Source organism: Schistocerca nitens, chromosome 3, assembly GCF_023898315.1.
Source record: "Schistocerca nitens isolate TAMUIC-IGC-003100 chromosome 3, iqSchNite1.1, whole genome shotgun sequence".
NCBI lineage: Eukaryota > Metazoa > Arthropoda > Insecta > Orthoptera > Acrididae > Schistocerca > Schistocerca nitens.
The window spans coordinates 284967963-284991995 of record NC_064616.1 but is presented as its reverse complement, the minus strand read 5'-3'; the positions used below and the strand labels follow the sequence as shown (position 1 = coordinate 284991995).

General features: G+C 37.7%; 1 protein-coding gene across 1 annotated transcript in view; it reads right to left on the bottom strand.

Moving 5' to 3' along the window:
- LOC126249181 (uncharacterized) overlaps positions 1 to 24033 on the bottom strand; it is a 511658-nt gene that overhangs the window by 175218 nt on the left and 312407 nt on the right. Inside the window, exons 5-8 of the mRNA XM_049950836.1 lie at positions 17227 to 17483; positions 14831 to 15103; positions 14448 to 14670; positions 5129 to 5364 (exon numbers count right to left, since the gene is read on the bottom strand). Coding sequence (XP_049806793.1) covers positions 5129 to 5364; positions 14448 to 14670; positions 14831 to 15103; positions 17227 to 17483 — 989 coding nt within the window. The remainder of the gene's footprint in view (positions 1 to 5128; positions 5365 to 14447; positions 14671 to 14830; positions 15104 to 17226; positions 17484 to 24033) is intronic.

The window sequence follows — 24033 nt, the reverse complement described above, 5'->3', positions numbered from 1 at the left end:
GAAGCACCCTAATGGAATCAAAGTCTTGACCATTTCACTACCAGAGAGAGACTAATATGTACCGCAAGGTGGTTACAAATTATTGCTAGAACAGAATTCCATAGAACTATGTAAAGATGGATTCAATATTAAAACTATTTGTAGTGTCAATATCGCAGATGACATCAACAACACATACACAAATTTTATCAGTGTCACAAAAGATGGTAAAGGAAAGCCATTTCTAAAAAAAAAAAAGTTCTGCTGATTTCTGTTTTAGATTCACAAAATATCTCACTCCTCTTGCTGAGCAGATTATAATGAGGGTTAAGGCCAATGCCTACACAAAAACAAGAGTATGTCTGGTTGAAGTATTGCACCTCCAAAACTTTTCTTAAATGTTGGAGATCACTAACTAGTTGTAGGCAGTACCAGATGGAGATGTGTGAGGTATTCCAAACAACAAATGGAGACAAGATTGAGAACCATATGCACAATGTGCAGCAACTACACTCCTGGAAATGGAAAAAAGAACACATTGACACCGGTGTGTCAGACCCACCATACTTGCTCCGGACACTGCGAGAGGGCTGTACAAGCAATGATCACACGCACGGCACAGCGGACACACTAGGAACCGCGGTGTTGGCCGTCGAATGGCGCTAGCTGCGCAGCATTTGTGCACCGCCGCCGTCAGTGTCAGCCAGTTTGTCGTGGCATACGGAGCTCCATCGGAGTCTTTAACACTGGTAGCATGCCGCGACAGCGTGGACGTCAACCGTATGGGCAGTTGACGGACTTTGAGCGAGGGCGTATAGTGGGCATGCGGGAGGCCGGGTGGACGTACCACCGAATTGCTCAACACGTGGGGCGTGAGGTCTCCACAGTACATCGATGTTGTCGCCAGTGATCGGCGGAAGGTGCACGTGCCCGTCGACCTGGGACCGGACCGCAGCGACGCACGCCAAGACCATAGGATCCTACGCAGTGCCGTAGGGGACCGCACCGCCACTTCCCAGCAAATTAGGGACACTGTTGCTCCTGGGGTATCGGCAAGGACCATTCGCAACCGTCTCCATGAAGCTGGGCTACGGTCCCGCACACCGTTAGGCCGTCTTCCGCTCACGCCCCAACATCGTGCAGCCCGCCTCCAGTGGTGTCGCGACAGGCGTGAATGGAGGGACGAATGGAGACGTGTCGTCTTCAGCGATGAGAGTCGCTTCTGCCTTGGTGCCAATGATGGTCGTATGCGTGTTTGGCGCCGTGCAGGTGAGCGCCACAATCAGGACTGCATACGACCGAGGCACACAGGGCCAACACCCGGCATCATGGTGTGGGGAGCGATCTCCTACACTGGCCGTACACCACTGGTGATCGTCGAGGGGACACTGAATAGTGCACGGTACATCCAAACCATCATCGAACCCATCGTTCTACCATTCCTAGACCGGCAAGGGAACTTGCTGTTCCAACAGGACAATGCACGTCCGCATGTATCCCGTGCCACCCAATGTGCTCTAGAAGGTGTAAGTCAACTACCCTGGCCAGCAAGATCTCCGGATCTGTCCCCCATTGAGCATGTTTGGGACTAGATGAAGCGTCGTCTCACGCGGTCTGCACGTCCAGCACGAACGCTGGTCCAACTGAGGCGCCAGGTGGAAATGGCATGGCAAGCCGTTCCACAGGACTACATCCAGCATCTCTACGATCGTCTCCATGGGAGAATAGCAGCCTGCATTGCTGCGAAAGGTGGATATACACTGTACTAGTGCCGACATTGTGCATGCTCTGTTGCCTGTGTCTATGTGCCTGTGGTTCTGTCAGTGTGATCATGTGATGTATCTGACCCCAGGAATGTGTCAATAAAGTTTCCCCTTCCTGGGACAATGAATTCACGGTGTTCTTATATCAATTTCCAGGAGTGTATTTTGCATTATTATATACATGACTTTTTTTACATTGCATTTTGTTTACCATACTTTGTGGATTATATTTTGCCATAAGTGAGAGTTGATATTTCTCAAAATATTACCACTAGACTGCATATATTTCGAACAAAAATATCCCAACTTCCCCCAAGGACTCAGTACCACTGCAGCCCTGAAATTATGTACAATACTAGGTCATACCAAGAAGTAGCTACAGTAGAAAAGTACTCAACAGAAAAATAAAATTGACAATGAAATGGTTAATAATCCATTATTAAAAAGATAACCCTCAATTTAAATACCGTCCAAAATAGTAAACCTCATTACAGGAAGAGTGGAGTGTACCAAAAAGAAGACTCCACAATATTCTATTCCTTGTGAACACTTTCTCCTGCATGCACTAGATCTCCTGGTGATTTTAAACAGGCTTGTGGAAGCTGACATTGGATGATGCAAGGAACTGGAACTTTCTAAAAATAAAACTCAACAAAAATATTTTATGGACAGGAACCGATTGATTTTAGCTTGTCTTTTAAAAGACTATAACGCAAATTATCAGTGCGTCGTTTAAGATTTTGTCAGCATAATAAATGTTTATGAGGGTCTAATAGTGCCAATTAAACTTTGCAATACTTTGGCAGAGCATCTGCTCATCAAATTTATGTACTGATGTTAACTGTTGGTGGAAGATACCCAATATGGCAGAGGTTCCCAAGCTTTCTGAATCTACAACTCCTGCCCACTCTTGCACTTGACTGAGTACATTGTGTGTGTGTGTGTGTGTGTGTGTGTGTGTGTGTGTGGTCAGTCATTAAAATTTATCAGTTGTTCGGCACATATGTTCATAGATGTAGTCAGAAACATTTTCTAGCTAATATGTGGAGCAACAAAATAAGAGATTTGTAGACTTCGGGGAGACAAGTCTGCCCCAGAGCGAATCTGTCACGCAGATTATCGATGAGCGCTGGTGAGCTGGCCATCCTGGGTGCAGTTTCTTAGGCAGTTTTCCACATCCAACTAGGTAAATATTAAATTGGTAGCCCTGTCTCGCCTCATATCACGCTACACAAACATTTAGAAAACATTCTCACACTTGAACACAAAATGTACTCTAGATGCAGACACATGTGGTTCACAAATTCTGCCCTGGGGGGAGTGGCAGTGTCAGAGTGTCAGAATGAACTTCCTGTAACCAACTGTACTGACATTACCAAAACCTGTGTAACAATGCTGACCCTGTGTAGAAACGGGGAAAAGGGCAAAGAAAAATAATGTAATAGACTGGAAATCCAATATCATGAATTTTTAACACCACTAGATGATCAGGAATGCAACTTTTCAAACACACTGAAAACAATGGACAAGAGTAGGGAACATATCCAAAATGTCATTTTGAACACAGGTGTTTTCCCCCCAAAAGTGACAAAGTTACGCGCTGAGGTTATAGTAAGATAGATCATTTTAATCAAAAATCAATATTCTTGAAACTGTTACAGGGTGGTCTTCCCCTCATGAAAAAGAACACACATTGCCTGAACACAAACACACTGTAATACCTTGCCTTTTGAAAGGTATCTAAAATCGGAGGAGGAGGAGGAGGAGGAGGTGATGTATTAAACACCCACTTGCTCAAATAGGATCTTAAACACTCCCAGTTTCAGAAGCTTTGTTTCGTGTTCACAAACCTCTCCCTAGTCTGTATCCCTTCATGTATGGATTAACCGAGTTCTTTTGCTGAAAAAGCCTTCCAATTCATCATACAGCGAGTGCTTAAAAGTTTCCTGAGCCACAGCTTTATCTTTTAGTTGTAACCAGTACAAACCAAAGATACTGTATGAGCACTATCTACACAAATTCCAATATATTTATCCCAAAATATTGGACTTTCTGTATTGAAAGTACCTAAAACTGTTTCAGCGGTTGTTTTTGGAGTAGACCAACAGAACCAAAACTCTCTCCACACACAGCTCTCATAAGTAAAACAAATGTCTTATCAAAAGAATGTAATTAAGAACATGTCACCTCATGCACTTTAAAGGGACAGCAACTGTTGCTTAACTTCTAAGTCAACTGCTGACATAAATCTTCTGAAAACAATGAAAATCTTGCACTGACTGTCATAGGAGAATGGTATATTCATTTTACTGTTGGAAGAAGAGTTATCAAACATTGTCAATACCGTGTCAATAGCTGCATGAAAGGTAATAGTTTTCCCTGTTACATTGATTTCTTTGCATTTAGCATTCTGTAAGAAAAAGGGTAAGAGATTAACAGTATCTTATATGACCTTTACTGAAGGTTTTTTGTGTGCACTTAACTGTAAGCAGTTTTGCTATAAAAACAACTTTTGAATTATTTGTGAATCTTGTATGTTTATGTGATGATTTTATTTTGATGATACAAACATTTGCTAAAGCTGTGAATTTATTAAAAGTTGGTTTGGAAACAGAGTGTTCTACTGCATGGGCATCTGAAAGTTGGTTTTAAAACTGCTTTTTAAGTACAGTAGGGCAGTGTCTGAACTTTACAGTGTCTGTAGAGATTGATGCAATGTTCATACATGCATGTCCAAAGGAAGATTGCAGTGAACTACACAAACACTGTCAAATACAGACACTGCCCTACTGTATTTCGTGCCAAGCAAGGCAATATGATGAGCAAAATAATGTCTATCTGTGTGTGAAACTCACACTATTTGTGTGTGAGCATTATGGGTAGGAAATATGGAAGTTTGGGTCGGTCCTCAAGGCATGCTCGGATGGTCAAGGCACTCAAATCGATTGCTCACTTAAAGTGGGAAATCTGAGTTCAAGTTCTGGTACAACATAAATTTTCACATGTTACTAGTAAATCGTATAGCTGTTGTACAATCTCATTCGCAGTTTGTAAATGAACTTCATACACTACAAGTATCATAAGAATGTTTTGGTAGTGTTATTCTAGAGCAGATGCTCATTTTATTATAATATCCTTGAGTAACGAAGATATTCAAAGATGAAACAACGTTCCAATGTCCCCTTCTAAGCACACATTCACAAATTCTCATGTGACGTACATTTCACCAACAGCATTCCGTTTCTCACAATTCTACTGATTAATTATCTTTAAAAGAATTCTAAATAAATGGAAAAACATGTCTAACTTTCAGCAATGAACATTCCCGAATACTTTTTACATATACGTGCTATAAAACAACCAAAAGATGGTTTGGAGCTGCACACCTGATGTGGTTTGATGACTCTGGCAATCTGCGGTGCCAGGAAAATATCTGGCTCAGTAGAAGGATGCCCCACATTCACAAGAACACGGCCTTGTTCATCAGGAACATTGTAAAGGTCATTTGTATGCATTCCTGAGTTAGTAGGATCATCCACAGGATCTGCTTCATCTCCACTGGAAGGTTCCGATAGTAATATGCAATCATCATCATCACTGCTGCTGCTGATTGTAACAACATCTGAAAATAAGAGCTTTTGATTAATTTCTCATTACTTACGGAAAAAAAGGATTACTGCACAAAAAATGTGCAAGTCACTTGGTAATCAGAGAGTAACAACTACCTTTCCTTCAAAATTTACAGAATTAGCTTGAAACATAAATCTACACATAGCCATTAACACAATATAGAAGAACTTGTTCTGTGAACAGTATACTCAGAGACATTCATTTTAAGCACCAATATATGTTGATATTTACCAGATTTGGGTTTTGCATTAATTACATTTGTGCTCAATCCAGAGTTGTCAAAAACATTTCTGTAATATCTCAAAAAGGTGGAGTGTAGTAACTGGAGAACAAGAGGGAAGCAGCAACCTAACGTGGACAACAGGTAGAAAAATTTAAGCCCTGGTCAAATAATAATCTTTATTCACCCACCTGTAGCAGGTGAGATCAATATTGTGGCATCCAGTGCTCGAACCCTAATAGTCGGAAAGCCCAAGACAAAGAAAGACTCTAGCTAAATCTTAATGCATTATTAGCAATATATATTGTTGATAGAAGAAGTCAGTAAGTATCTAACTGGGTGCAACACCATCAGAAACATTACAAAGATGTCAAAAAATGTATATGGTGCACCCATTTTACACACTTCAAAACCTTTGTCTTTCGTTTCATTTCTCATCATATTATTCCCAAAAAATTAGAAAAAAAAAATTATTTTGGACCTGGAGAGTTAGAAATGCTGGAAATGAAAATGAGCGCACGATGCATGATGCATGATCTGCAATGCACTAATTGTTTACTGTTTTTTCTTCTAATATTTTTATTTATGCAATACCTTTATTCCAAGTTTGAGTGTTTAAAATATTTATGATAAAAACAAATGTATATTATTAATATAATTTTATATTTATATTTGATGATGAACAACAGTTTCAAATATTGAAATTTGTTCCTGAAATTCAACGTAACTGTAACATGTATAGATGTACTGCTTAAAACAACATATGAGAACAGCCCCGGACTGGGACTCGAACCCGGATTTCCCATTATCGCAAATGGTTGCTTTACCACTTAGAGGCTATCTGAGCACGTGATAAGCAAGAAATTCAGATTAAATTCAGATTCAAGTTCCGGTACCACACAAATGTTCATCTGTCGCTTTAGGTAGTAAATTGATACTATTACAGTTTAGTTGACTTTCAGAAACAAATTTTAATATAATTTTATCTTTTAATATTTACAATGTAATATTGCTATTAACAATAACATTAATACCTGTACCTTTGTCTGCGTGTTTGTGAGACAGGGCAAAGGGTAAAACAGAGAAATATGGTCTTGTAAAGTGCTTCGAAGGGGCATCAACAAAAACATCACCAGCCACTTTGGTGTTACTTTAATTGATGGTTTTTTCATTTACATTACATGAAAAATGTGCAACAAACTTTCAGCTCTATTTCTCAACTAGTTTTACAAATCATAATGTCATATTAGGTAAATGGTATCACTATCATTTTTATTGGCACAAAATGCCTTCCACAGAAGATATGGAGCACTGTCTTCACAAAACAGATGAATTACAAGACTGCCACAACAGCAGAGCTGATCAAAATCGTCCTCCAGATTTCAGCATGGAACTGAGGAACATTGAATTCAAGGAAGCATTTGTTAATTTTTTAAGTAATCATTGGGAGTACAATGAATAATACCATTCCTTGGTATGAAACGAGTCAAAATCAATTATGATAAATCCTATTAATACCACATATCTGAAGAATGAATTGTAAAAATGGTACTAGACAATTTTGAACGTAGTGCACACGAACAAGCAGACACTGGGATTGTATATCACACATGCAATATTAATAGTGACTCTAGTGTTTTGATTTGTTATTCAGAAACTAATTTTTTTACAGTCACGTTACGTAACATAGCCAACGCAACAAGCAGTTCCACTATTTGAATGGAAATAGGTGGGAGAAACACACAGAGATAGATCAACTTCACTAAATTACACAAGAAACAGGAAGAGTTGTTTTGTAGCACACTTGCTACTGGTTACACATTCACCGGGTGTAATTTTAACCTTGTATTTTACAGAAAAGGGAGAAAAAGGCACTTTAATATATAGATAAATACAGAAAAATATCAAGTGGCATTAAAAAATCTAGGCCATTTACCTGTGGAACTTGAAGTTTCTGAAACTCTGGAAAACTTTGTATGCCATCTGTACAGTTTCAAAAATCTCAGCTGCATTAATGAAACAAAATTATAAACCTTTTTGAAAATGTATAGCTTTAGAAGTACCAGCGATAGTTTCAAAATTAGAACCTGGTATGCTAATACCTCAGATTTTCCAACAAATTGAAAGAGCTACATATATCTACTGTATATGGAGAAATGCTAATTTGAAAAGCCCAACACTTCAGTCACCTTTAAAAAATGGATCGCTAGAAGTTAATAATTTATATGAATGCCACTGGTTCGAGGGGACCAAATACCGACCTCAATAAACTATTTTGTCATTCAATCCGGTCGACAGTTAGGTAAATATTTTCACATAACAGAGTTATGAATATTTGTTTCATACATATCTTTAATTTTTCATAATTATATTTTCGCAGAAGATTCAGAAACAGTATGCAAAGAAGAAAGTGAAAGCCTTTGCAGTTCTAGTAATGATCAGAGTGATTCTAGTGGGGGTGAGAGCAATTAATTATTACATATTTTTACAGATAAGTCAAAAACGTTTACTTATTGTGAAAATTACTATTCTAGTTTTTTTGTAAAACAACATCTATATAAACAAAAACTGGAATGAAAAAACATGGCATGTGCATTTCCACTTACAGCTTTGGTGACTTTCCAGGTCCCAAAAAATTTCTGTTTCCTAATTCTTTTAGTGTGATATGATGGAAATGAAGTAAAAGACAAAGGTTTCAAAGAGTGCAAGATGATAGCGCCATACACATTGTTTGACACCTTTGAAACATTGCTGACGGAGTTAGTCCCAGTTAGAGACTTGCCAAAGTTTTCTATCAACAACTTATATTGCTAATGATGCATAATAAAGTTTTAGGTAGTATAAGGCAGTTTTCAGACATTACATTTCATGACAAGTTTGAAACTGAGTGGGCACCATACGTTCCTGAATAAAAACTTTATGGCAGCAAGCATTTTTTGTTAAGTTGTCAAGAACAACGACGAGTAGGATAAAATAGGTGCACCTTTCTGCCATGAGCTACTAGACTATAAGACTGATGATGAGACCGTGTCAATGGTTAGACCACTGACAAACATGACAAACTACTATTTTCCTTTCCATTTAGCTGTATTTATTGGTGTTAATTTTACATGCTATAAATTTCAAAGCTACCTAGCTGCTTCTTTGGTTACCTCAATATGGGGTGTATGAATCAACTGAAATCTGCAGTCTTGTGCTGTCTCAAACAAACCTGGGATATACACACACTCAATCCACGTGTACCCATTTCACTTGAAAAATGATATAACTAGAAAACTACTGAACAACCTCCAAACAAACGAACTATAACAGAGCATGTGTAAGAAAGACAAAAAGTATTTCTGTCCGTATGAGCCAAAGCTACTCTGGTGTGGAATGAGTCACTTCATAAATAAAAAATGCTCATAAAAAAAAGAAAAACAGGATACCAAAATTAGTAACAAATTACAATGAAAGGTTCTGAATTACTCTGAGGAACTACTGCACCAAACAAATGGTGTGTTTCCTAAGAAAGCCTCCCAAGTTTTGTTTCGAAATATGAGGTGTCACATTCACAATTTAGCTCTGCTAAAACATTCCAAACCTTACACACCTGTCTGAACAATGGATAAGAAAGTGTTAACTTACTACAGATCATTTTACTGCCTAATGTTTATTGAGTGAATTATTAAGCACAAATAAAACAAGAGTTTACACATACACTGACAGCAGAGTTAAAATTCCAAAACAGTGTGTAGAAAGTTTGTGAAGTCATACCAGGAATCATTCTGACTACGCTTTTCCCCACTAAGAATATTCTTTGTGAAGGCACAGAGTTTCTCCGAAACATAAGATCAACATACATAATAAAGTGAAAGTAAGACAAATAAACAAGCTTTCAGATTTGAGTACCAACAACAGTGCAGACTAATATTATTGTGAAGACAGCAGCACTATTTCTGAACAAAATTTTGAATGTGATACTTCTAGGAAAGCTTTTCCTCTTCTTTTGCAGTAGGAATGTTAAAAGTTTTGTGCAGGAAAATGTGTTCACTGTGTTTTGTTACAGTTAAAGTGACCTTGTGTTCTCTGTCAGCCGCAAACATTTACATCATATCCCACTTCTTCTTTGACAATGACAGTAGGGTAATCTGCAAATAGACGTTTTCGAATCTGTTGGGTTTACTGACAGAAGGTCCGCCCCCGGTAGCTGAGTGGTCTGCGTGACAGAATATCAATCCTAGGGGCCCGTGTTCGATTCCCGGCTGGGTCAGAGATTTTCTCCGCTCAGGGATTGGGTGTTGTGTTGTCCTAATCATCATCATTTCATCCCCATCAACGCGCAAGTTGCCGAAGTGGCATCAAATTCAAAGACTTGCACCCGACGAACGGTCTACCCAACGGGAGGCCCTAGTCACACAACATTTTATTTACTGACAGAAGATTTATATATACTGAGAAAAGCAGTGGACCAGCAACACAAACTGCAGTACTCCCCCATTTTACTGCCACATCCCAATCAAACCTGTTGCCTGTTTATTTGTACTGGAGAGTAACATTTGCTTCTGCTGTGCTATATATGAAAGGCATTGTTAGTGTGTGTTTCCCCCAATTCCATAATGCTCCAACTTCTGCAAAACTATAAACTGGTCCACACAATCAAACGATTTTTGTTAAATCAAAGAAGATACCTAATGTCCTCGATTTATCATTGAGCTCTCAAAGTGTCTCACATGGAAAAGAAGAAATTACAGTTTCTGTTGATGGCCCCTTTTCTGAAGCCAAACTGTCAGCCCTGCCTGGAAATTACTTGTATGTGGGTTCATCGTTACCCTGCTTTATATTGCCTTCTCAAAAACTATCTCAAACACCAGTACACAAGAAGCTGGTCTGTAGTTGTCTACTCACTCACTCTCTCTCTCTCTCTCTCTCTCTCTCTCTCTCTCTCCCTCTCTCTCTGCTTATTTATAAAGCAACTTTATGAATGAGATTTTACTCAGTCTGAAAATGTTCTGTATGCATAAGGTATATTACACAGGTGACTTAATAATGCAGTAATGTCCAGTGCACTAATCATAAGTGTTTTTGTATGACCGTCCTTTTAGCACGACGTCTCTGGGATGACAGCCATTTACTATCGTGACCTACAGCTGTCCTTATGATTTTATTTCATTTTGTCACTACCAGTTTCAACGCTTCATTGCATCATCTTCAGGCTGTTTTGATGCGGTACACGTTGATACGATACCCATGCATAACCATCAACTCATGATGGTTGGAGTGCTGACACAAAAGTTTCATATTATCTGCGAATCCAGTAATGCTGGCAACTGATGAGTTATGCGTGGGGATCGTATCAACCTGTACCGCATTAAAACAGCCTGAAGATGATGCAATGAAGTGTCGAAACTGGCAGCAACAAAATAAAATAAAATCAGAACGACGGCTGTAGGTATTTTATTTTTGGCACAATCATAAGTGTGTTCAATATTTTGCCAGAGTCATTTGAGTCTTTGTCCTACAGGAAATAATTTAGTAATGGACTGAATTTCACTCTCGCTTGTTTTTTTGTGTCTGCATGAAAATCTGTCTGTACCATTACCAACAAAATTTTCATCTACCTTCCCAACTACTCCCATGAAGTAGTTATTAAATTCTTTGCCTGGCAAGTCAATGACAGTTCCCTTCTCCCAAGAAAGAAATGAAATATGCTAGGCACCCACTTTATGAACTGATATACCACATAACTGATTCTGTTCTGAGAGCTCCATGTTCTCTTGGTGTGCTGTGTGCTGTTTTAACATTTCTGATTACATTCATAAGTACTTTGCAATATTGTCTGTAGTGAAATTCTGTGACTGAGCTACGACTTTCCTTCATATTGACTTTGAATAGATAGACAACAGAAACAAAAAGAAGAGTCTGATGGAAGATTTTTCACCAAAAACTACTGAGAAATATACATTAAACATAATTGCTGGCAGCATTTGTGAAGCACTGAATGCAAGAATTTGCATTAATCTGAATAAAATATTGAGATTGTGATAAACAACCAAATTCTTTAAACTCTAATAAGGAAATGAATCAGGGTGGCCACTCTACTGGCTGATTATATTTCCCTGGTTTGTTGAGGACTTTTCCAGAGTTTTATACTGTATTTTTCCTCACATCTTCTTTCTAGGTGTGGAAACTGAATGTTGAGCATGCTTTAAATATTCAGTATTTTTATTTCCTTTTAAAAAAGCAACTGCTCATTTTATATGTTAATGCATAACTGAAAATATCTAACATACTCAGGCCAATTGAAATGTCAGTGTACTGTCAAATGGCAAAATGAACTGCAATACACTGGGTATAGCAAAACATATCAGACAAGATATGTCGTGCACACACTTCGAACTGATCCCTAAAATAAGATTAAATTAACTGACTTGACCATCAAAAACAGTGATAACAATTGAAAATAACACATCTATTCACTGTGTGAAAACAGCTGAGGAACGACGTACACATAAATTTTATGTTTAACTAATGACTTACTACTTAAATACAAAAATTCTGAGAAAATACTTACAACATAAAGCAAATCCAAAATTCACACACTTTTTGGAAGACTTCTTATGAATTGGTATTTAGTAAACTGAATCCGAAGTTTGATGATGTGGAAAGTGTAATTCCTTATATTTTACAGTTATACAAATGAATATTCAATGGAACAATATACTAGTCACATTAACACACATTTAATTCTGTTATGTGTATATAATCTTCTCCATACACTGATTTAAAGAAAAACTTGAACACAATTTTTAAATTACTCTTCAGTAAATGCCACTTCCCTTTCAGTGTCTGCAGATATCTATAACTTTTTCATTGTAAGAAATTTTATTTCTTCAGTGGCTCTGCCATTACCTTTTGTTCTCTCTCTTTTTTTTTCTTTTTTATATCGTGTTCCAGTGACCCCACACAATGAGAATGAGCATTTTTCACTGCATGTATCAATCATTGCATTATTTCAACTTTTGCTATCCCTCCGGAGGAAATAATAGCACCAAGACATGCTGTTGAACAATCAGCATTTTTTTCTTTTTCATGTTCTATGATGCATTCTGAATTCACAAAAAAAAAACCGTCCCGATGATGCACGCCCATGAGCAAGTACAGATATATCCAGCCAAAGATCTGAAATCAGAAAATTCCTCTTCTTCAAATGAGCTTAAAAGTTTGATCCAGTGATGATCCAGTTTACTTTCCTTTTGTTTGTGCAGGGGCATTTCTTCTTTTGTTCTTGGTAGTGAAATAAACTCTTTGCTTAACATTAGCAGGCTGCATTCCAGAAAGCCGTTTTTCCTCAACCAGAAGTCGAAGATGTAAGTTAAATTAGTGTTTGCTTCTGCTGATTTGAATGTCATCAAATTTGGATCTAAAAATGAGACTGCCTTCATCAAACGAAATTTTAATGGTGACTTCTACATTAACTTCTGTAATGGCATCTTCATATCGGTCAAACAGTTAATTCGGAACTGCAGCATATGTAAATTAGTGATGCCTTTAACCTTATTTTACTTTTTGAAGGAATGAAATTATCTTTCTGTGTCAGGTCAGTTGACAGGAAAGAAGATATGCTGTTCAAAACACTTTCTTTTATGATACATTCCATAAAAATCTTCACAACATTTGCCAATACACCATAAAGAAATGAAGCTAATGACAAATCCGTCTGGAATTCTCTTAAAAATGGTTCAAGGTGTGAAGCAACAGATATAAAAAGTGTGAATTTTGTGGCAAGTAATTTAACTTGGATGTGCTCGAAAACTAGTATAAAACTATGACTAGTCTCTGACACTTTTTGATTCTGAACATCTGTAACAGACACTGATAAATTTGACAAGATAGAAATAGCTCACTCAGCTACATTTACATTTCCAGCCACTTCACTGAACACAACCTAAATGGAAATGTTTTGGAACCAGTAGAGTTAATTTAATCAGTTCTTCTTGCTGACAGATCCTCGAATAAATAATATGATACTCATAAAAACTCTGTTGTATTCCAAGCAGTGTTTTGAAAGCCTTCTTTAAAAGCATTATGTAGTGTGTGTAATCCACAGGTACCAATGGTTAAAAGCACTGTAACCTGAGATATCTCACGCAGACCTATTTTTTTCCAGTATTCCAAAGTCTAAGTACCAAGTACACAAAAAAAACTGAAATTCGAAACTTATCTTTCAACATAGACTGAAAAGAAAATGGTGATGTGAAATAATGAAGCACGGACCACTAAGAAAGGTTTTGCAAAGTGCATAAATTGGGTATACTGTCATGTCACCTGGTTCAAAAAATTAACAGATGCCAGCCACACTGCAGAGCAAATACTTTTCTTCACATGATGTGATATGGTTGGAAGGCTCACATGTACAGAGTATTTTCATTTGCCACTCAGAAAAATCTGTCTTGATGAGGCATGTAACGTGAACATTGTTTAGCATCTTTTACACGAGATCTGTATGAAATTACAAAAGCACGTTTTCTAAAACTACAAACTAAAATCCCAGAAATATGTGAAAAAGCCCTGATTTACAATTCTTTGGTATTTCCCAGTTTTCCTGGTTTCCAGGTTGAGTGGCCACCCCACAAATACTTCATTTTGGAAGGAGAATATTGATGCTGATCAACTACATGTTGGTGAGTCCTCAATCACATAATATGTTTCTAAAATAATCTTAATGCATTTCAATCAAATAAGCTGTCAAAAGGACAAAGGCTTCTGAAATCAAAGTAAAAATGTAATTGACGATTTGTATAACCTTATTAATATATATTCTTTTCTGAAATGCACAGATCTAGTTTATAAACAAATGTTGACACAACACTCACCTTTACCTTTCGGCTTGCCAGAGACCTTGCGTATAGCTGTCTCCTCACGATCTGAATCGTCATCAGCCTCTGTGTCAGTTCCTGACTGCTGCCGGCCCGACACGACAGGTGCAATAGACACTGAGGGTGTCATCATATGTACGGGTGCACGTGAGCTGCTGCGAGACATTGCACGAGATCCTGCTGCCGTTGCTTCTTTGTGCACTCGCAGCAATTCATAAACCTGAAGTCATTGCTCTGATTAATGAAACCCTTGTAGACATCGAGATGACTAGATTTAGAGGACAGTAAGACTACAGAATGCATATAAAAGTCTAGACTCAGTCACATAACTGGTAGATTATTATTTTACTAATGTAGCTTACTGAATATAAACAACCAACCTTCTTCGTTGCAGTAGCAGTTTGTGAGCTACTGGCAGATCCAGAACTGGAGGTGGAGAGAATGGAGCCCGATCCAGACTGTTGGGAAGCAAGCTTGACCAGGACAGTACTAGGAAGCCGCAATTGTGTGCTGCCACTGCTGCTGCTGGTTGTCGTACTTGTACTTGAACTGGACGATGTTTGTCTCAACAGTGATGTGTTGCCTTGAAGTAGTGAAATAACTCTCGTCTGAGTCTTATTGTTTTGGCGATTAAGCACAATTTGGCGCTGAACCTTAGGGTAATGAAATTCAAGATTAAGGCTAAGTTACTCGAGAAATGGAACAGAATTTAAAAACTAGCTCCTACTTCAAAAAAAAAGTGAACAATCAATCCTCATAATACAGAAGTGAAATATTTGAAAAAGAAAAAAAAAATCATGTATGAACCAATGAATCTAAAGGTTACCACACTTTTAACGCACTTTCCCTGAAGTGGTTAGAAAGCACATATGAACCATAAATGAACTTTTAACACCTAGTCACCACAAAATGGAAAAAAAACATGAACTATATTCAAAAATACATATAAAACAAAGATTTATCACTTTTTAGTTTTCTGCAGTGTCGTGGTACTTTTCTGTGGGAAGAATTATGTATTTCTTACACAACCTACATTAAGAATATTGATCATTCCCAAGTAATCAATAATGACCACACAAATCTATCAAACAATGTGAATTCTTTCCTTCAGATATTTTTAAGCAACTCTATCCTAATAGCAATCCTACAATCCACACGGTATTACAGAAACTGTCAGAATTTGTCCTGTATGTAGCCTCTTCTGCAGACATTCTTTTCACCTCCAATCTTGTTTACTTATTTTGAACTGCACTTCAACAATTATCATTAATATTATTAGTTAATGCTACAATTTTGTTTTAGAAATACAAGCACAATCTCAATCCTACACTTATGTTTGCATACAAAACACTACAAATATATGTGCAGTAGTTTGTTCAACAATATGCAAAACTTCGTCAACTACGAAAAGTATCGCACTTTCCCATATCCCATTTAGTAGGAACATTTTCATACTAAGGAAGCTCAATGTTATTATGAATGCCTGAAAAAATATTATCAGTGACCCTCAAACCTGAGTTGAGCAAGGACAGTAATCACTATGAGGCCTGATATGGTTTCCACTAACAGTGATCCATTCACAACCTAATTAAAAAGTATGAGAGAGAAGCACCATTATCCATTTTTCCCAACCAGGTTGAAGACAGAAATTTGCTACTGTTGGTGACATCAGTTTTCTGAGAAATTTGTAAGGGTCTAAGGTATATTTTTGTGTATAATGTATCATCCCTACCTCAGGAGAGATCCTCAGAGGTAATGGATGTGTAGTTAGCTGAGTCACCAACATAAACCTGCTCAGCTATCCTTACTGTTTTGACTAGCTCAGCATGTTTAGGTTAGAGAATCAAATAACGACATGTCCGTAACCTCTGACGATATCTGCTGCAGTATGAGATCCACCATTAAGCACAAAAGATGGCTTACACCAATGCCTAATTACAAGAATACCAATTTCACGTAAGCAGAGGCCATAAAAGTCTACAGTATATGATTTGCTGCTGTTCCTAGAGCAGAATGTGCAGAGTTTGTTGATAGTAATGCTTTATACTGTTTTGCTAGTAGTACATACCAGAAATAAAGGGATTCTGTGACAGGAAATCTGATGGGAGTTTATTTTTCTATGTGTTAGCAGTTTGTTGCTATTTGTTGTGTATCTTCACTCGTGTATGAAGGATGTCAGAGAAAGTACATCAGTTCACCATCACAAACTGCCTCATGCAACAGATGCAACTGACTACCATGTTATCCATGAATGGTCTGATAGCCTCCCCCAAAAAACTGAATTTGCAGCATAATGAGTGGTTATAAGAACTGAAGAAAAAAGCAGCTGAGGTAATTGCAGAAAACATAAAGACTGGTAATCAGCAAGAACAAGTAGAAGTATATCATCTAATTTAATGATAAGCCAATGGGCAGATCACCAAATCCAGCTACCTTGGTACACTCACTGGCTCAGCTGGGGAAATGGAGGTTGAGAGCACTGTAAGAGTAGGAGTGGTAGCTCATCTATTCAGTGACAATGGAAAAGAGTTTGCACAAAACTAACGAAGAGGGGAGGGTGGAGGGGGGTCAAGGAAACTAAAGGATTAAGACAACTGTAGAAGATCGAAGAAGCTGTAACTCACATGAGACTGAAGTGGTGAATGTCAATGGTGACAGAAAGCTTCTGCAAATGCAGACAGTAAAAACTGAAATTCTTTGTAACCTGTGAGGTACAAAAAAGAGGGTTAGTAAACAATGTAATTAATATTTAAGTAAGTAATGCAAAAATAATTACCTCTCTAATAATACGCTGCTGTTCTTGTACTCTCCGTAACCTCTCCATTTCCTGGCGTTGAGCTGCTAAAGTCTCTTCATCTAGTTGACTTTCACTCATCACTTCACGGATATTTCGTCTCATATTTGAAAATTTTCTTTCAACTGCTGTTTTATTCTGCGTATCTTCACTTTCTGATGAGGAGGCAGATGAAGATGATGAAGAAGATGATGATCTGCTTCTCGATTTACTGACGTCTTTGTTACTGCTATCCACACCTATCACAAAGACAAAGCATTTTTTATCAATGTAAGTTTATTGTAGTCAGCATTTGTCCTAATAAATTTAACATGTAAAGTAGGTGCAAAACTTCTTGAAACCTATGCCTCCACTTTATTTCCACACAAAATATTTCTCACTTTTATACAATTAATCACTAAAGTATGATGCACTTCAGCATGCAAATAATTACATACATATTTCCTCAAGTATTAGAAACCAATCTATAGAAAGAAAATACTATATTTTAATTTCCTAGACATTGGTGTTATTTTCTGTTAGTATAGTCAAAAACCTACTTTTATTCATGTGAAAGAGCTTTCCAATTTCAGATGCATAGTTCATTATAAACACAAATACTTAAATTGTGTGAATAAATTTATGCAAATAACTGAAGTGGTCTGTGAAGCTTTTGCTTTCTCATCTTTCACAAGATTTTCAATATTCTTACTCAAACATCTACAATTATAGATAAATGAGTATGAAACAGATTGAAAAATGTAAGCAAACTTTATTATTTCAGACGTAATTGCCATAACTGTTAATACATTTGTCCAACTGTGAGACAAGGTGCTCAATGTCTTCGTAGAAAAATGTTTGCAATTACCTATAAAACCACAGTTTTACCCTGGCATGCACTACTTCATCTGAAGCAAATTGATGGCCACAAATGTCTTTATTCAGGGAACCAAAAATGTGACCGAGCGAGGTGGCGCAGTGGTTAGCACACTGGACTCGCATTCGGGAGGACGACGGTTCAATCCCGTCTCCGGCCATCCGGATTTAGGTTTTCCGTGATTTCCCTAAATCGTTTCAGGCAAATGCCGGGATGGTTCCTTTGAAAGGGCACGGCCGATTTCCTTCCCAATCCTTCCCTAACCCGAGCTTGCGCTCCGCCTCTAATGACCTCGTTGTCGACGGGACGTTAAACACTAACCACCACCACCAAAAATGTGAATGTCACATGGGGAGAGATAGGACGTGTAAGGGCTCCCCAGTGAAACTTTTGCAGCGCAGACAAAACAACCTTTGCAGCATGTGGATGGGGATTATTCTACAACAGAATGATGCTGTCCGTCAACACTCCAGGGCCTTTGGACCTGATGGTGTGCTTTAATTTTTGCAAAGTGTTCACGTTCTGCTGTGCATTAACTGTGGTGCCATGTTGCAGGAAGTCGATGAGCAGTAGGTCCTTGCAGTCAAAGAAAAATATCATAATGATTTTGCCAGAGCTGGCGTACCTCTTGTTCCAACGATGCTGCAGAATTTTCGCTTAGAAGCCTTTACACATCCTCTATATAGTCTCACTCTCCCCCTATGCAATTTCCATATTTTTGGAGACATGAACACACACATTTGCGCCCATTGATTTACTTCAGACAAAGAGGAGCACAAATGGGTACAATTGTGGTTCTGTAGGCACCCACAAACATTTTCCTGTGAAGGCACTGACTGTCTTGTCTTACAATGGGATAAACTTATAAACAATTATGGAGATTATTAACAGTTTACTTACTACTTTTCCACCTGTCTCATTTTAATTCGAATGCTCCTGAAATGACATTCCACTCATCAGACATTGTATCTCATAGAAACACAAAAATACCTCAAATTGAAAGTACACTAAGTATTACACTCCCATTTGAAAATCACTTCCCTTAAGTTAAATTAAAGTTAAATTATGGGGGTAAAATTCGCATTAATTTGACAAACCACAAACGTAATGATGATCAACTATGGGGATGCAATGCATATAAATTTTACTGTCATACCACAAATGTTACTGGAATCTTTTAAATACCACAAGCCACTTAAAACATACAACAATGAAGTTTTTCCAATCATTACAATAGAAATGCATAAAAATCAAAAAAGTAACACGCACAAAAGAGTGAGAATTCCTTCAACAAAATATAAATGGTGGCACCATTTATCATGTGGCACTAAGCAGAAGAAAAATACTGAGTTATTAGCACATATAATAATAAGAAATAAGAGATAGCTTTCACATCTGAGAGACAGTACTTTCCAAGTAGATTCATTCAAACAATCCAAAGGAAGCGTGATTCCTCTTTGAAAGAAATCGTTAATGAACAGCCGATTCTTGGGCACTGTTTGACTATCTGGGTCACTAACCAAATTGCAATGAAGGAAATGGCAGGGAAAATTTAGATTATAACTGTGTGTTTCATTATGGGTTTGTTTATGATATGTGGATGCATTGAAGAAGTTCTCAAAGACCTTCAAAGTGGGACACTACAGTAAGCACAAAACATAAAATGAATTAGGGCTTACACAGGGGCTTACGAACAGTCATTTTATCCCCCAGACCATCCAGAAAACGAACTGGGAGGAGAAAAATAATACCACCACACCGTCAATGTTCCTCCATATACTGCATGATGGCTAGAGACAATCCCACACACGATGGGCAGAAATCAAGAACACAGCAAATTTTATCACAGCTATTTTATAGGACAACGAGTATGAAAAACAATCTCATCAAATCATGTAACCTTTAGTTACAGCATCTACAGTGAATTTTATTAAAGCTACTACTATCACATTCATGTTTCATAGTCACCAATATAAAGACAACAGGGACAAATTTGTATACACAGGATAAACTGATACCAGGGGTGCAAAATATCCACCACCTCAGTACTACAAAACAAAATATGCAAGCAGTTTTATAATCCTGAGCCACCTTCTTGTTACTGCACACAGACGTTACTATTCCACATAAGTATCCCTGAGGTACCATCATATCATTGGGGTACAAATTATCATGGTTGCACAAGTAATGCCAGCGAGTTGTCTAAGCATAAAAGAAGTCCACATTGACCAGTAAGTTGCAATACTTGTTGTTAAAAGCTAATGGCAGTTAGCCGGAGTGCAGTAAGTTGGTCCAATTGTTATGAAGATAGTGGATCTGTTAGCTACACGAATTGAGACAACAATGTCGGAGGTATTAACAGTATACACAAAAACTTATAAACTGAGAGGTTCTCAGTGATCAAAACTGCCAGGCACTGAAGTAGGAAGGAAGATAGATTAAGGTTTAAAAGTCCCATCAATGAGAACTTTATTAGAGACAGAATAAAAGCTCAAGTGGGATCAGGAAAGCAATCCGTTGTATTCTTTATCAAAGGAATCATACCAGCATACAACTCGATCGGTTCATGTAAAGCACAGAAAATCTAAATCCATCAAGCCAAACAAGTAGTCAAACTCTGCTCCTGCCAAATGTGAGTAAAGTACCTTAACAACCAATGCAGTAAGTGCTGATAAAGATTGTCACAAGAAACCATAGCTACAAAGCAATATCAGTGGAATCTTATCTCAGTCTGCATCTTTAAAAACCTGCCTGTGTTTTCACTAAATAGCCAGTACAACTTTCTCACCAATGTGTAAACCAACACAATAAAACTAATAGCAGAAGCACAAGATTTTTGCTGTAGTGTTAACAAGAACAGGAGATCGTAACTAATTGTCAACCTGGGCCCTCAGAATGTAAGACTTAACTATAAACATTTGTAGTTCAGGATTTAATGTGTTTCAGATATTTGTGACACAGCTCTACTATTTGCACATCGTAAACAACAGACATGTTAAGAAACAACAAACAGAAGCAAGGATCAATCCTGTATCCAAAGTGTCTCATTCATTCAACAAATTACAGACATTCATATTTTTTCAAGAGAAGCTAAAATAAGGATATATAAAATGTAATCAGACCAGTGTTACGATATGGGGCAGAAATACACAGAATAGATAAGTAAACAGAGAGAAAGATACAGGTTTTTGAAAATACAATCTTGTGGAAGACATTTTGACCGATCTGTGAGAGAGGAGAATGGCAAAGTAGAAAGAACAGAGAACTCGGAGAGATACACAAGTATAACCAGATGTTATTGCAGAGGCCAAGGCAAGGAGAATGAGTTGGGCCAGCCATATCTATAAAGGAAAGGAGGGCTCAAGATTGAGAGAAGTGCTAAAGAACCACTGCGAAGGATGAAGTCATTTAGACAGACTAAAAATAACATGGAAAGGCCAGGTGACCCAGGATCTTCAGATACTAGGAGCAAAGGAAGAACATTGTGGACAAGCCTATCTGACAAGGACAAAAGCAGACTGTGGGTTGTCGAGCCAGAACAGCAATAGTATTCTCTTACACATCATATAGATTGAAGCAATTTTTACTCTTTTTTCGTCACTGAGCTGATGTACAAAATCGAGAGAAATTCCTTATTGTCTATGAAAACTGCAACACTGTGAAGAAAGTACGTAAATAATACGAATGCAACAGAAATCACAAACCACAGTATGACTCGCAAATAACTGGATTATGCAACATTAATGTGTGCATTAAATGAATTCACAACTGCAAATAGGCAAAAGTATCACCTGTAGAATGGAATGATGGGAATGAAAATCTGTGCTGGACCTGGACTCGAACCCAGATTTCCCACTTATCACGAGCAGTCGCCTTACCATTTGGCTATCCGTGCATGACTCATGGACAGACCCAAACTTCCATATGTCATCAACCATGCGACTACAACCTGTACTTGTACATCCATTATGTATATTCCTGTATAGGTTACATGTTGTACCTGAAAGTCACCTGCCTGGTATCGGCAAATAAATACGACATTGCAGTGCCTGTGTTATTCTGACAAGCATGCATGTCCAAAGGAATTTTGGATCATAATCAGAACAACACAGGCAATGCAATATTGTATTAACATGTGCATGTCCATTGAATAAAAGTCTATCACTGCCTGGCAAAACAAATGATGCATGAAAGATCATCATGTCTTTTTGACAACAGATGAGACTATATTACCTGGGCATGGAGTTTTGGACTCGTTTGTTGAATCAGTCTGTGTCAGCTAAAGTGGTACTATAGGAAATGTTTGGATCATAGCTGAAGAACGGAAAACAACAGTTACATCACACAACTTCAGCACAAAATGACTGGTATCCATCCAAATGGTACTGATAGGATGCACGACTCCACTGCATGTGTTGACACAATTCTGGAGCAGCACTTAAGGTATGCCACTGTCTGCCTGAAAGTTTCCTATCTGCTGTTGGAGTTGTGAATAGATGAATGCAATATCAACAATGCCAAGAAAAGACCTCTCTACCTGAAATGTGTTCAACAATACAGAGTTAGAATGCTGATTAGCAATCATCTTGGATGTTGGGTATCACATTCATTTGGATTACATGATGAGTAACTACACGAAAGATACTATGCAGATGAGCACTGTCTCACTGTCTATTTCTTCTATGGTTGTATAAAATAAATGTTTAGCATGATCACCTCTGGACTATAGGTACTCCACAATAGTAAATCTTAGAGCAATACATAATAAGAAATTAGGACCACCAGCCAAGAATGAAAAGGTGCCAAATGCAAGCACACAGGCATATTAATGCAACAGAAATATAGGAAAAGGAATGGTCAAGTACCATCCTGTGTGGAATGGAAGATAATAAGATTAGAGCAATTCAATGTGACAAGTACACAAGGGCAGTTGTCACATACTTTTAAAAAATAAATGCAACATATATGCAAAGGGCTAAAACTGGTAAGTAAATGAAACAAGATAATTAAAAGAGAGCAGGGAGGAGGAGGAAGAATTTTGAGACTGTATAGAATGTTTTACCTCCTATTTTAAGTAGTTAAATTTGACTATAATTTGTGTGCATAACAAATACAGGAAGCAAGTTGTCACAAGATAACACATAGTTAATTGATCTACTTTTGATACATTTCAGTCAGTGTCTCAATGGGTTAAGTTAATAATAACAAGAAATAAGAGCATGATAAATAGAATGGTCCAACGGAAAGGTATTTTGGGAATGAGAAAGTAACAAACATACAAAAATTAAAGTACATATGTACATCACAAAACGAGAAACACGTACTTTGTGAATAGCAACAATGAAAACTGGAAGACTGGGCAAGGAAATGAAATTACGGAGACAGAAAGAAGTATGAACATTACATGAGCATCAGGTGACCTGTCACACTTGAGGCACTTTGATAAAAAGCCAGCTATATTAGTCACTTATTTACAGCTTCAGCACTGTGTAGCTTTTTTCTTCTGCTAACAATAATATCTAACCTGATAATCTATTCATCTGTCAATATTTCTGTTAGACAAGCTGATAAAAGAACAAGAACAGAGACTGGAGAAAATTTATGCAGAGTGGAAAGACAGAAAGAGAGGAGTACCTTAAAACATACTTTCTCCAGTTGACTATTAATAACACAGATTTTTTTTCTCAGGTGGTTGGGCATTTGAAAAAACAATGTAGCTGTGAGGTTGCTATAGAAGACAGCAGTAACATTTGGTGGAAATACACTCGGATATAAAGCGAATGGCACACACAAGACAATCAACCAATCGCGATCACTGAAAACTGTCATCATGTCACAAAGCGTCACAACATGGAAGTCTGTCTTCCTCAAAAATCAGTGATGCAAGAACTGCAGAAACTGATTAGTCATCTAATTATATTCATGTCAACATC